Consider the following 12,520-nt stretch of genomic DNA (forward strand, 5'->3'; position numbering starts at 1 on the left):
AACCGAAAGCTTTCATGCCCCATGTCAGATGATCATCACCACTTTCAATCAGATTAGCATTATTGCTATATGACCCTTTCCCCATATGATATGACCTGTGTTAGAAATAGTACTTCCCTGTCTTCGAAGGCAGATGTGAAGTCAGCCAGAGTGGGAGCCAGTAGAGCTGGTTTCCTGAAATAAAGCCTCTTTTATGTACATATAGCAGGTTACAGGTTACTTATTGTCCTCTGATCTCTCATAAGAACAATAATTACTGCCATTTTAATGCATCCTATTCTTTGATATGGAAGCTAACAGGGCAATGGGCCACAAAACGGTCATATAGGTTTCTTCAGTGCCATAAGCATTGTGTGTAAAATACACGGTGTACTGTTTTTTTTTCCCCCAATATTGGCTCAAGTACTTATTTAGGCTTTAACATAAAAAGTCCAGTTTTAAGACATAAAAAGTACACCGATGCTTTAGAGCAAACATAATATCGGAGAGAATTAAAGTGGATCTTCACTGCATCTAAACACCACAAACCCAAAACAAGAATTCATTTTTAATATTTACAGCAAACTCCCCCATCCATCCGTTCATGTCTCCATGCTTTATTTTGGTGATCACATTGAAAAAAAACCCTAGCTGTGGCCATCTTGATTAAAGGAAAATGTTTAATGTACCATTTACTTCCTGAAATCCATCTGCACTTGGCTCAAGCATGCATTCTGTAGAGTGTACTTATCTGAGAAAACTCTCCTCCCCTACTGGAGACTCCTGGGATGCATGACATCATTTACCTAGGCAAGAAACCAGGAAGTAACTGGAGAAAAAAAAAGTTTAAACAAGTAAATATGATATACGAGGGCTCTTCAAATGTTTCTGCCCTTTTTAAAATGAAGTTCTATTTATTAAAGTGCGGAAACTTAATTGAGGACCACTCATACTTTCCTATCCATTTATTAATTCTAGCAGCATGAGGGTTAAAAATAATCAATGTTGCTTGCGATAGTGAAGTTCCACTTTAAGGAAGCATAATATGAACTAAATTAAAAATGGAAGTTTAGCAGAGACTGCCTGTTGTGTGTACGAGTGGAGAAAAGTTGTATCATAGCATATGCAAACTATAGAGACTTCACAATGAATGCACTTTTTAATTTTTATGACTTATGCTTATAGGAAGATACCTGCATCTGAAAAGACGGACTTGGATGTCCACAAGACTCTACAGCCTTGGTATATCTGATCATATAGCAAAACCTCTATTTACTCTATAACCTTGGCATACTTGATGATATAGAAAAACCTCTATTGAGCTTTATGCTGAATGCAGGTTGCCATGCATACACAGAAATAGTCAGCAATCAGGTGCACCTCCGCTATAACAAAAGAGAATGTCCCAACGACTGCTGAAATATACTGCTGCACTGACCCCCTTGCATGCACGTCATAGCAACTTACCTGAACATTAAGATTAATGGGACTTGTCCTTTACATACTCAAGGCATCAAACTGCTTCTCTTTAGAGACAGGTATTTTCCTGGGTGTATATTATATATTCACACATACAGTATCTCGCAAAAGTGAGTACACCCCTCATTCTTGTAAATATTTTATTATATCTTTTCATGGGACAACACTGAAGAAATGACACGTTGCTACAATGTAAAGTAGTGAGTGTACAGCTTGTATAACAGTGTAAATTCGCTGTCCCCTCCAAATAACTTTATACACAGCCATTAATGTCTAAACCGCTGGCAATAAAAGTGAGTACACCCCTAAGTGAAAATGTCCAAATTGGACCGAATTAGCCATTTTTCCTCCCTGGTGTCATGCGACTCGTCAGTGTTACAAGGCCTCAGGTGTGAATGGGGAGCAGGTGTGTTAAATTTGATGTTATCGCTCTCACTCTCTCTTACTGGTCACTGGAAGTTCAACATGGCACCTCATGGCAAAGAACTCTCTGAGGTTCGGGGAAAAAAAAAGAATTGTTGCTCTACATAAAGACTCAGGCTCAGTGCCATATCCAGAGGTTGTCTTTGGAAATAGACGTATGAGTGCTTCTAGCATTGCTGCAGAGGCTGAAGGGGTGGGGGGGTCACCTGTCAGTGTTTAGGCTATACGCTGCATCAAATTAGTCTGCGTGGCTATTGTCCCAGTAGGAAGTCTCTTCTAAAGATGATGCACAAGAAAGCCCGCAAACAGTTTTCTGAAGACAAACGGACTAAGGCCATGGATTACTGGAACCATGTCCTGTGGTCGGATGAGACCAAGATAAACTTATTTGGTTCAGTTGGTGTCTGGTGGCAACCTGGTAAGGAGTACAAAGACAAGTGTGTCTTGCCTACAGGCAAGCATGGTGGTGGGAGTGTCATGGTCTGGGGCTGCATGAGTGCTACCGACACTGGGGAGCTACAGTTCATTGAGGGAACCATGAATGCAAACATGTACTGTAACATACTGAAGCAGAGCATGATCCCCTCCCTTTGGAGACTGAGCCGCAGGGAAGTATTCCAACATAACGACCCCAAACACACATCCAAGATGTCCACTGCCTTGCTAAAAAAGTTGAGGGTAAATGTGATGGACTGGCCAAGCATCTGTGGGGCATCCTCAAACGGAAGGTGGAGGAGCGAAAGGTCTCTAACATCTCCCAGCTCTGCAATGTCATCATGGAAGCGAGGAAGAGGACTCCAGTGCCAACATGTGAAGCTCTGGTGAACTCCATGCACAATAGGCTTAAAGCGGGGTTCCACCGCCGTTTTTTTTTTTTTTTTTTTTCCCCCGCAATAATGTTTTAAATTAAGTTTACTAAGTATTTCACATAACTCTATGTGCTGTCCGATTCTATTCCGAGTATTTTTCATTCCTCTAAACTGCCTAGGAAAACGTCTCCAGGCGTTTTCCATTTTGCCTGTGGGCATGTGAAGCCCACAGGCATTGTCTTCCGGGGCACAGTCCCATCATGCACCGCCCCTATGAGCTGCGATCTCGCGCATGCGCAGATCAATCCACTCGAGCGAACACAACTCGGCCTGGGCGCCGCACAGACTCCTGGGAAAAAAAAACGATCCCAGGAGCCCCTGCGGCAGACAGGAAGAAGTGACCTGCAGCTGAAGCCCCGCCCATTTTCGCATCGGCTCCGCCCCTTTCCGCAATCTCCAGAGGTAGAAAATTTAAAATAAGAAGAAAACAGAAGAAGACAGCAGAAAGGTAAGGGGGTTACCTAGCGATTAGGGAAGGGGGGATCACATAGACCTAGTACTGTTATTTAGGGTGGACCTCCGCTTTAAGGCAGTGCTGGAAAATAATGGTGGCCACACAAAATATTGACACTTAGGGCCAAATTTTGACATTTTCACTTAGGGGTGTACTCACTTTTTTTGTGAGTGGTTTAGACATTAATGGCTGTGTCTTGTGTTATTTTGAGGGGACATCAAATTTACACTGTTATGCCAGCTGTGCACTCACTACTTTACATTGTAGCAAAGTGTAATTTCTTCAGTGTTGTCACATGAAAAGATAGAATAAAATATGAGGGGTGTACTCACTTTTGTTAGATACTGTATGTGTTTATATAATATATATATATTTATAATATGAATTTTATTATAATGGATATTTCCTGAAGTGATACTGTATCAGCTTGCAGAATCCTCTTGCAAACAGAGTGGCATTGTATTATGTCTGGCCTTCTCCTATTGGAGTCCTTTCAGTTTTGGGCTATGTGTGCAGTATTTGCACCATGCATACCATCTCTGTTCGGAAACGAGGTCTGCTCATGGCTTGCTGAATTTAATGCATAATGAGACATGACTACTGCATACCCTGACCACTGTTGGCAATGCACACTAGCTAAAGTACATTTGTAAAATGCTGTGTGCACTAACATAGATGCATTTAGCACATGCTATATAACCAGTGCATAGAGCTGGCTGCGAGCTCGTCTTGTGCTAAAGCCAGCCTGTGCCCGTCATGTGAAAGCAGGCCCCTCTGAACAGAAGCAAATTTCCCACATGGACAGTGTAGCAGTTCAAGACTAATAACCTTCTCACTATACAACAGAGTATTTTTAGGTTGTAGAACCTTTAATCAAATTAGAAATTTTCCATTAATAAGATCTTACTCTGTTGTATTAATAGCATCCTATTTGCTTTCTCTTTCTGTTGCGTGTAGGGCTGGTACCAGAGAAGTCCATAATAAGCTGGAGAAGAACAGGTGTGTATGTAATCCGGGCCTTGTTTCTTTAAATACTTCCCCCTCACTTTATTTCTCTGAGGATTGTGCAAGTTGTGTTTGGCTATTTGCAACACTAGTTGTATGTGAACTGGGAAGTGTATTTCTAAAAGCTGAACTCCAATCAATTGGCTGTTTGAAATACATGAAATGCATCTATGAATTGTACCTGCCAAAGGATTTGGAATTCTGATCAGCCTGTCATGTGATCCAGCTGCCAGGTAACACTACCAAGTCTGTGACTTCTCTGCAGACTGAACTGTGGTTGGGCCATGCAGCCTAGTCTGGGACCCGCCCCAGGGTGTTGGTTGGACAAAAATGGAGCAGCAGCCATTGATTGTGCTTTACCCTCCTGCAAGCATGTTCATAGCGATAGATGGATAGCATTGGATGAATCGGTAGCATCTGAAGGATTTAGGGGTCTAATACCAGAGTACTGCAGTGCAGGAGATAACAAAAGGCTTCTGTTAGGACTGATTCGGATGCCTCATTATAATCGCATGCACAATTCACACTGTTGCTGTACATGGTAAAACACTGTGAAAATTAATGAACAGCGTGCCTTAAAGTGTCACTAAACCCACCATAAAAAAAACTATCAAAAAATGCTGTATTACATGCTGGTCATACTCCCTTGGTCACTGTGAGATCTGTTTTCTGTATTCTGCAAAAAAAACTAGCTGATCCTTCTGCTCTCTATCTCCACCTTCTGTTCATGCCCCCAATTCAGCTAACGATCTTGCAGCTGTGGCGGCAGCTCTGCACATGCTCAGTTTTCAGGGAGGATTTTTTTTTAAGGGAGTTTTCCTCCCTATCACATCTAAGAAGCCTATGTAACAGTGGTAAATGACAGCCCATGCCCTCTCTTCTCCTCCATACCCACTAACCAGTTAAACACAATGGGGGCATGATATTACATGTAGATTAATCGAGGCTTCACCTCCCTCTTATTCTAAGACACGGGCTGGAGGGGCGTGACACAGCTTATGACTGTCAGAAATCCGCCCAGAGCATGTTATTTCCACAAAATAATAAAAATTTGATTTCAAATAGATATCTGTATGCCAATTTAAAACAGTTTATTGATATTATTTATTTAGTTTTACTCTGTTTTCCAAAGGCTGTTTTGTTGTTTCTTTTTATTTTGAACATGTGACCAGCAGCAGAGGACTAAGGCTCCTCCTGCTTATGTTTCCCTGCAGACAGGCTGGGAAAGATCTGGGTCATGTGACCGCTGTATATCGATTAGGAAAAAGGTACTTTAGATGTTTTTTTATTAAAATAATTACAGTGCCATCATCCACATATAGAATGAAAATTGACAATTTAAGTTAAATAGTGTGTGTTTAGTATCACTTTAAGGCCCATTCACACATGCAGATAGGATCAGCTTACAAATTGCTGTGGCCTGCGAGTTGTTCATGGACAGCTGCGGTCGGGAAGCCTTTACCGGTGAATGACGCAGACCGTATCTGTCCATGGCTGTTTGCTTGTTATCGCACAGCGTTTAGCTGCAGTTAGTGACTGAGGATCATCCTTGGACACAGACTGCCTGCATTCAGAGCCAATCATCTGTCCCTAACTACAGGTAAACGCTAGCTGTGGGATAACATGTAAACAACCACATACCGATATGGCTCTGGTCATTCATTTGTACAGGTTTCCCAGCTGCAGTTGTCAGGGAACCAACGCTGATTCTTGTGGCAAGACTTTGCAGGCTGACCCTATCTGCACATGTGAATGAAGCCTAATGCATAGTAATAATGCAACACATGCTGTAAAAGGGGGGCCTTAATGATTTGAATGAATGCCTAACCGAAATAGCAATTTTGGTATCTCCCTGTGGTACAGCTGCAGGTTTATTTTTCTCGTTTACTTCAATATGCATTGCTGTAACGCATAGCAACATGCATTATGCACATGGGTCTGCTGCAATGCCATGCACTTTAAATGGAACTTTAGAGCATTGGTACCTGCATTGAAGGGCACCACAGTCCTCGGTAACACACAAATGTGCATTGTGGTGTGCTGCGATGGTAAAGAGTGCATTTTATGTTGCCCATTTAAATAAATGGGCAGTCTTAACACATTACATGTTAATATGCATGCTCTGTAGAAATGTAAATAGCCCTGAATAGTTAGGTTACTGGTTTCTACATAAATGGTATACAGGAATAACAACAAATGTGTAAAGCAATGCTTATTTTTATTTTCTTTTTTTTACGCCACAAAGCATTTATCACTTAACACAGTACAGCACTCTATAAAGTGCAACACTTTCATCGGGATTGCTTTTTGGCAATCTCCCTTATGATCTAATGTACGGGGGGAAGACTGATAGGCACATTGGCAGCAGTTCAGTACTATATGAGGATACCGGGCGGAGGATGGGGAGTTTGGATCATTTGACCTTAATTCAAATCTGCTTGTGGGTGCATTATAGAATAAGGTGTATTTCAACTGTAGTTTGCCCTATAATATAAAACACAGTTTTTTGGAAAGTAATGAAAGAAAACCGTATTGGCTTTATATATTTTGATGCGTATGCTTGCAAGTCTGTGTTACACTTGATTTTCCAGCATTGAATTTTAACAGTGACTGTTCATATTGTCCATAGGACTTTGAGTATATTCATTATTTGGTGTATAGTGCGTTTTTGGGAACTGAACCATTAAAATGTGTCTTTATATCCTGCAGACGGGCACACCTCAAGGAATGCTTTGAAACCCTAAAGAGGAACATCCCAAATGTAGATGACAAGAAGACGTCAAACCTCAGCGTATTAAGAAGTGCTCTGAGATACATCCAGGTATGACTTGAAACTGTAGCTTGCAATGCTATTGATTCTGCTTGTTGCTTTTATATTTTTGTATATTTACAATATGTCCCCTTGGGCTTGTTTCACACCTGTGTAGGTTTGTGGGCCACGTTTGCGCAGGTACAGCAGCCCATTAATTTTGAATGGGCTACCTTGCCTGCTTTTCTGCAGAACAAAATGTCATGCACCATTTTGGAAATGCAGTGGCCCATTGTACCATGCAATTTATTTATTTTTTTCGCCTACAGTTCCTGCACTCACAAGTTCTGCAAATTGAGATGAGTGAGGGGAGTCATTAAAAATGAATGGCAGCCCCGTGCGTCTCTACAGAGCAGCATGTTTTGGCTGCAGGTGGTTTGCGGGTGTGGGAACTGCTGCGATGCCCACAACTGCCCCGTATGGTGTGAACCAGGCCTTAGCCCTCATTCTCATTGCCGGTTGGGGATATGGTGTAGCAAGTTTTAGAGTATATCTGTGACTGGGGTGGGCACAGCCAGGAAGCCTGTAAAAATCAATGAGTAGATGTGAACAGCCGCAGCGCCAGTCAGTAGCATGTGATCCCCAGTACAGTAGCCCTCAGACTGGGTGAAGGGGAAGTATTTGTAGCCAATGAGGGCTTTGTTGCTTTATTCAGAGCTGTCAGGATATAGTTGTTCATGCACATATCACAATCTGATTGCTTAATCACCTTTACATTCACCAGTAACCATGTATGTGTGTTTAATTAGATGGGTCCTGGCTCTACAGAGTTGTTGCTAAACCTAAAGGAGATTTTACAATCGCACTGTAACATGTTTGGCCATCTTTGCATAGTAACCACAGTACAGGAGAGCACAAGACGCAACTTCACCATTTTGCTGTTGCCTCTTCATTTATCAGTCAAGCTGGAGTGATCTCTCAATCGGACTGCATTGTGTAAAGTAAACCTGTCATGAGAGAAATATAGGTGTCGCATGCAGAGATGCATGCCACATTCCTGTGTAATTCAGGTGTTAACCACCTCTGAGGCAAGAGAGTAGGCACGTCTGTCAGGAACCTAGCATTTTCAGGAGGAGAGCCTGGTAATGATATTTTCCACATTCTCCCATGAGAGGTTTCTTAAACTGTAGTGTAATCTGGTCTTGGATCTGGCTGTGCTGGTCACAAGACCATCCAAGTAGAATTTGAATTCCATTGGCAGGAGACGTAGTTCACATAAATGTGTTAAAGCCATAAATGCCACGCTTACTGTGACTTTAGTTTTGTTAAGGCCAAGCTGGCCCCAAGAAATGATTTCCTTCACAAACAGTTGTGCCTGCTGGGTGCACTGTATAAACTGTATGTAGTCTCAGCTACATAGTGTACAGCACTGTGTTCGGCAGTGTGATGAGAACATCCTATTCAGATCTCGGGACAAAATCAAGTTGGGCTGACTGGTGCTCAGGCGTTCATAGGGAACTTTGTTTCTCTTTTGTTCATTGACTGCCCCAGGGTCTAGTTCTCGAACATAGGGTTTATAGCGCCGCCTACAGGACTTAGACGCTAGGCAGAAAAGAAGCTTGGTGCCACCTATGGGCAGTCCTAGCTGGTGTAAAACCCCTCTCTGCTATAGGTAGCCAGTTAATTCTGCCTAGTGTTCAGTTTTTGCCTCAGTGTTGCAGATGAATGAGGTCTCTGTTTCCTCTTGGGGGGGTTGTGTGTATCTTTTTTTGGTTTGGCCCGTTTTGGCTTTGGTTTTTCCCATCTCTCACCTTTTGGCACTGCTTTGGGATGTCCCTTTGGTTGAGAATAAGAAGCTGTGTCCATCAATAACCTCCAGAGAAAGGGATTTTATGGTGAGTACCAAAAATCCAGTTTATTCCATGAATGAATACAAAGCTTCCTCTGATTGGCTGAGGCGGAGAGGTGGTGGATGATGTCACTCTCCACTTCAGCTAATCAGAGGAAGGTTTGTATTCATTCATGGAATACAAAGCTTCCTGTGAATGGCAGCGTGACATTCCATTTTGTTTTGGGAATGGGATGGGAATTCCTATCCTGCTGCTGCAACACAGTGCTGTATATTGTATGTGGTTAAGTCTAAATCTAGTTTATACAGCACATCTAGCAGGCACATCTGTTAAGCTGGCCACGGATGGATCATTTTTTTTCTTCGTTCAGGCTACAGGCTGAACAAAAATAAACTGCTTTGTTCATTCAGACAAGCAAGGTGGATGGAGGAGTTCCACTTCTAGGACATTGTACTCTGCTGTCAGATTACATTAATCAGTGGCTGCAGCTACTGATCGATAAAAGATATCCAACATTCCCATTGTGGGGGGGGGGGGGGGTGATCTGTACCTACTAAATTTTCATCCATCTGTGGCTGGTTTCATTGAAAGAAATAGTTAATAATGGACCAGCTTGGCCCAGACAAACTTTTTAAAGTCACAGCAAACATGGGGTTGGGCTTTAAACTCTGTATTTAGCTGTTTGCCCAGAGTTCACCTCTGTTTCTGTTCATCAAGTTAACCGTTTTCCAAGGTTTGCTAAACTGTATCAGAATATATAATGGCTAAACGCACAATTACCCAGAGATCTGGCGAGGCCTCAGTTGCTATTGCTATTGGCGTTTTTTTAACATTAACTAGTTCTAACTAGGCTGGTGTGTTCTGAATTCACCTTCACCAGTACTTTAAAATGCTTCTCTGTCTCCTGCTGCTCTCGCACAACCTTTGAATAGTCTTGTGAGACGTAGCCTCTGGCTCAGCAATCACATGCTGCAGAAACAACACAAAGATGTAAAACGGAGTCTTAACAGCAGGGAACATAACCCAGAAATCTAGAATTTAGGAGTTCATGACCAGTTTGGAAGTGTGCCAGCATTCATGTTTTACTGCAGCAAAACAGCAAGAGCCTTCTCTTTTCTTAAATGATAAATGAATACCATGACTATCAAACATCTTAAAAAATACCATTTTATTTTCAGTTTGAAAGCTTGCTGTGCTTTAGGTTCCCTGTTCTTTAAATGTGAAACTCTAGCAGCTGTGAGAGGCATTTTTCATTGGTTGCCTGCTCTGACTGCTGTCCCGTGAGGTTTATTTGGCTAGGGAGTGTTGGCTCCGCCCCTCTCCACCAACGTGTCTGACTTGTGCCTGAATTCTTACTTTGCCTTTCCAGCCTGTGCAACTGTGACCTGGTTTCCACTGCAGATCTAGTTCTGGGTGGAGGGAAGGGTTACTTTTTTGCTTAAAGTGATTGTAAAGGCTCTTTTATTTTTTTTATTTTTTAAATAACCTGTTCTACTTGCCTCCTCTGTGCAGTTGGTTTTGCACAGAGTAGCCCTGATCCTCCTCTTCTCAGGTCCCTCTTCGGTGCTCCTAGTCCCTCCCTCCTTTTAGTGCCCCTCAGCCAGCAGCTTGCCACAGGGGTCACCCAAGCTGAGTCAGAGCTCCGTGTATCCATTCAGACCTGGCCTTGCCCCCTCTCAACCCTAATTTGCTGACTGACTTTGATAGCCGCAGGAGCAAATAGTGCCGCTGCTCTGTCTCAGCCAATCAGGAGTGTACTCGGTGGCTGAGGGGATCGTGGACATCGCTGGAGAGAGAAGGAGCTCAGGTAAGTAATTAGGGAATGCTGGGGGGCTGCAACACACAGAAGGTTTTTTTTTTTTTTATCTAAATGCATAGAATGCAGAAGATAAAAAAAAAAAAACCTTCTGCCTTTACAACTCCTTTAACTTTTCTACTTGCAATATAGAGATAAAATGCTGCAATGTCCTGTTTCTGTAGTACAATTATCTGAAACTTTGCAGACCTTTTATGGCACATTGCAGAATTACCCAATTTAAATTACTACTTCAGACACTGTTATGTAAGACAAGCGAGGGGAAGATGGTCCCCACCCGTCTCCATGACATTCCAGGGTGGAAGTGACGTCAAAACGTCACTTCCACTCATAGCTCCTAAAAGGCATTTTTTTTTTTTTCTTGACAATTTTTTTGTTGCATTTTAGTGTAAATATGACATCTGAGGTCTTTTTGACCCCAGAGCTCATATTTAAGAGGTCCTGTCAAGCTTTTTTCTATTACAAGGGATGTTAACATCCCTTGTAATAGGAATAAAAGTGACATATTTTTTTTTTTTTTTTAAAACAGAGTGTAAAAATAAAAGGTAAAATAAATAAGAAAAAAAAAATATTTTAAATGCGCCCCGTCCCAACGAGCTTGTGTGCAGAAGCGAATGTATATGTTAGTAGCGCCCACATATGAAAATGGTGTTCAAACCACACATATGAGGTATCGATGTGATCGGTAGAGCAAGAGACCTGCAACCTGTAGAATTTTTTTAAACGTCGCCTATGGAGAGCGGGCGCAATTTTGAAGCGTGACATGTTGGGTATCCATTTACTTGGCATAACATTATCTTCCACAATTTAAAAAAACTTTACTGCTGTCTTATTTTTTTTAATTTAAAAAAGTGTGTTTGTACGACCACCATTTTATTCTCTAGGGTGTTAGAAAAAATGTATAATGTTTGGGGGGTTCTAAGTAATTTTCTGGCAAAAAAAACACATTTTTTAACTTGTAAACAACAAATCTCAGAAAGAGGCTCGGTCCTTAAGTAGTTAAAAGTCATCATTGAGGCTTGCTATAATAATCCAGGCATAAGTACTCCCTTTCTGTTATGACATTCATGAAAGATTTATTACATGCAACAGACTTCTTGGCCACAAAGGTTTGATGAGAATGTTGTTATAATAATTAAATTATTATCTGGCATTGATATACGGTAAGTGGTTCTAAAGGTAAAAGGTTTTTTAACCTTAACCCTTTCGCGCCAACCACCTCCCAGCACTTTAAGAGTTGTAAAAGTCGGGAGGTTAGCATTTGAGTCATGTGACCACTGTGATTGGCTGTCACAGCGGTCACGTGACTGGAAAGCTCACTATTGCAAGTATGCATCAGCGGCTTACCGATCCCTGCCTCCTACCGCGCCGGGAGCGCGCTCTCAGCATGGTATTTGTTTAAACAGGTCCGCATATATACCTCCGCTCGACATTAAGGCCCACCTGTTGAGTGGCCAAATATATGTGGTGCGGCCGGCGCCAAGAAGTTCAAAGAGAAGTATGAAAATTTGAAAAAAAAGCATTTATACTTACCTAGGTGTATGCAGTATTGATCTAATGCTGCATCTGTACCCTGCCACCTCTACACTGGGACCTGAATGTTCAAACACCGCTGATCACTCAGTTCTCAGCATTCTGTGAGCAGAAAGCCAGGGACTGTCATTGTTCAGCTCTCTGCTCTGTATAGCTTTGGCTATAATAAGGTAAAAAACTGTCTGTGCCCAGGATCCACCCTAGAGCCGTTGACTATGTCAAGGAATGCAGACAGTGCTCGGGATCAAGTCCACAGGTGTGCCTCCAATAGGAAGTGGATTCCTACGGTGGCACACCGAGAAATGGAAGAGCGGAGTGGGCCAGTGGGGGACCCAAGAATAGGAAGATTGGGGCTTCTCTGTG

At 42.2% G+C, this 12,520-nt stretch overlaps 1 protein-coding gene across 3 annotated transcripts in view; it reads left to right on the forward strand.

Annotated features, from left to right (window-relative positions):
* The window catches only part of MNT (MAX network transcriptional repressor), a 120,901-nt gene that overhangs the window by 43,654 nt on the left and 64,727 nt on the right, over positions 1 to 12,520 (forward strand). The window contains exons 3-5 of one of the 3 annotated variants that reach the window (XM_077480497.1): positions 1,165 to 1,221; positions 4,162 to 4,203; positions 6,919 to 7,030. In XM_077480497.1, coding sequence (XP_077336623.1) covers positions 1,165 to 1,221; positions 4,162 to 4,203; positions 6,919 to 7,030 — 211 coding nt within the window. The remainder of the gene's footprint in view (positions 1 to 1,164; positions 1,222 to 4,161; positions 4,204 to 6,918; positions 7,031 to 12,520) is intronic. The other 2 variants (XM_077480498.1, XM_077480499.1) reach the window with 2 other exon arrangements.

The sequence above is a fragment of the Lithobates pipiens genome, unplaced genomic scaffold, assembly GCF_037356315.1.
Source record: "Lithobates pipiens isolate NorthernLeopardFrog02 unplaced genomic scaffold, aLitPip1_a1.2 Scaffold_16, whole genome shotgun sequence".
Lineage (NCBI taxonomy): Eukaryota > Metazoa > Chordata > Amphibia > Anura > Ranidae > Lithobates > Lithobates pipiens.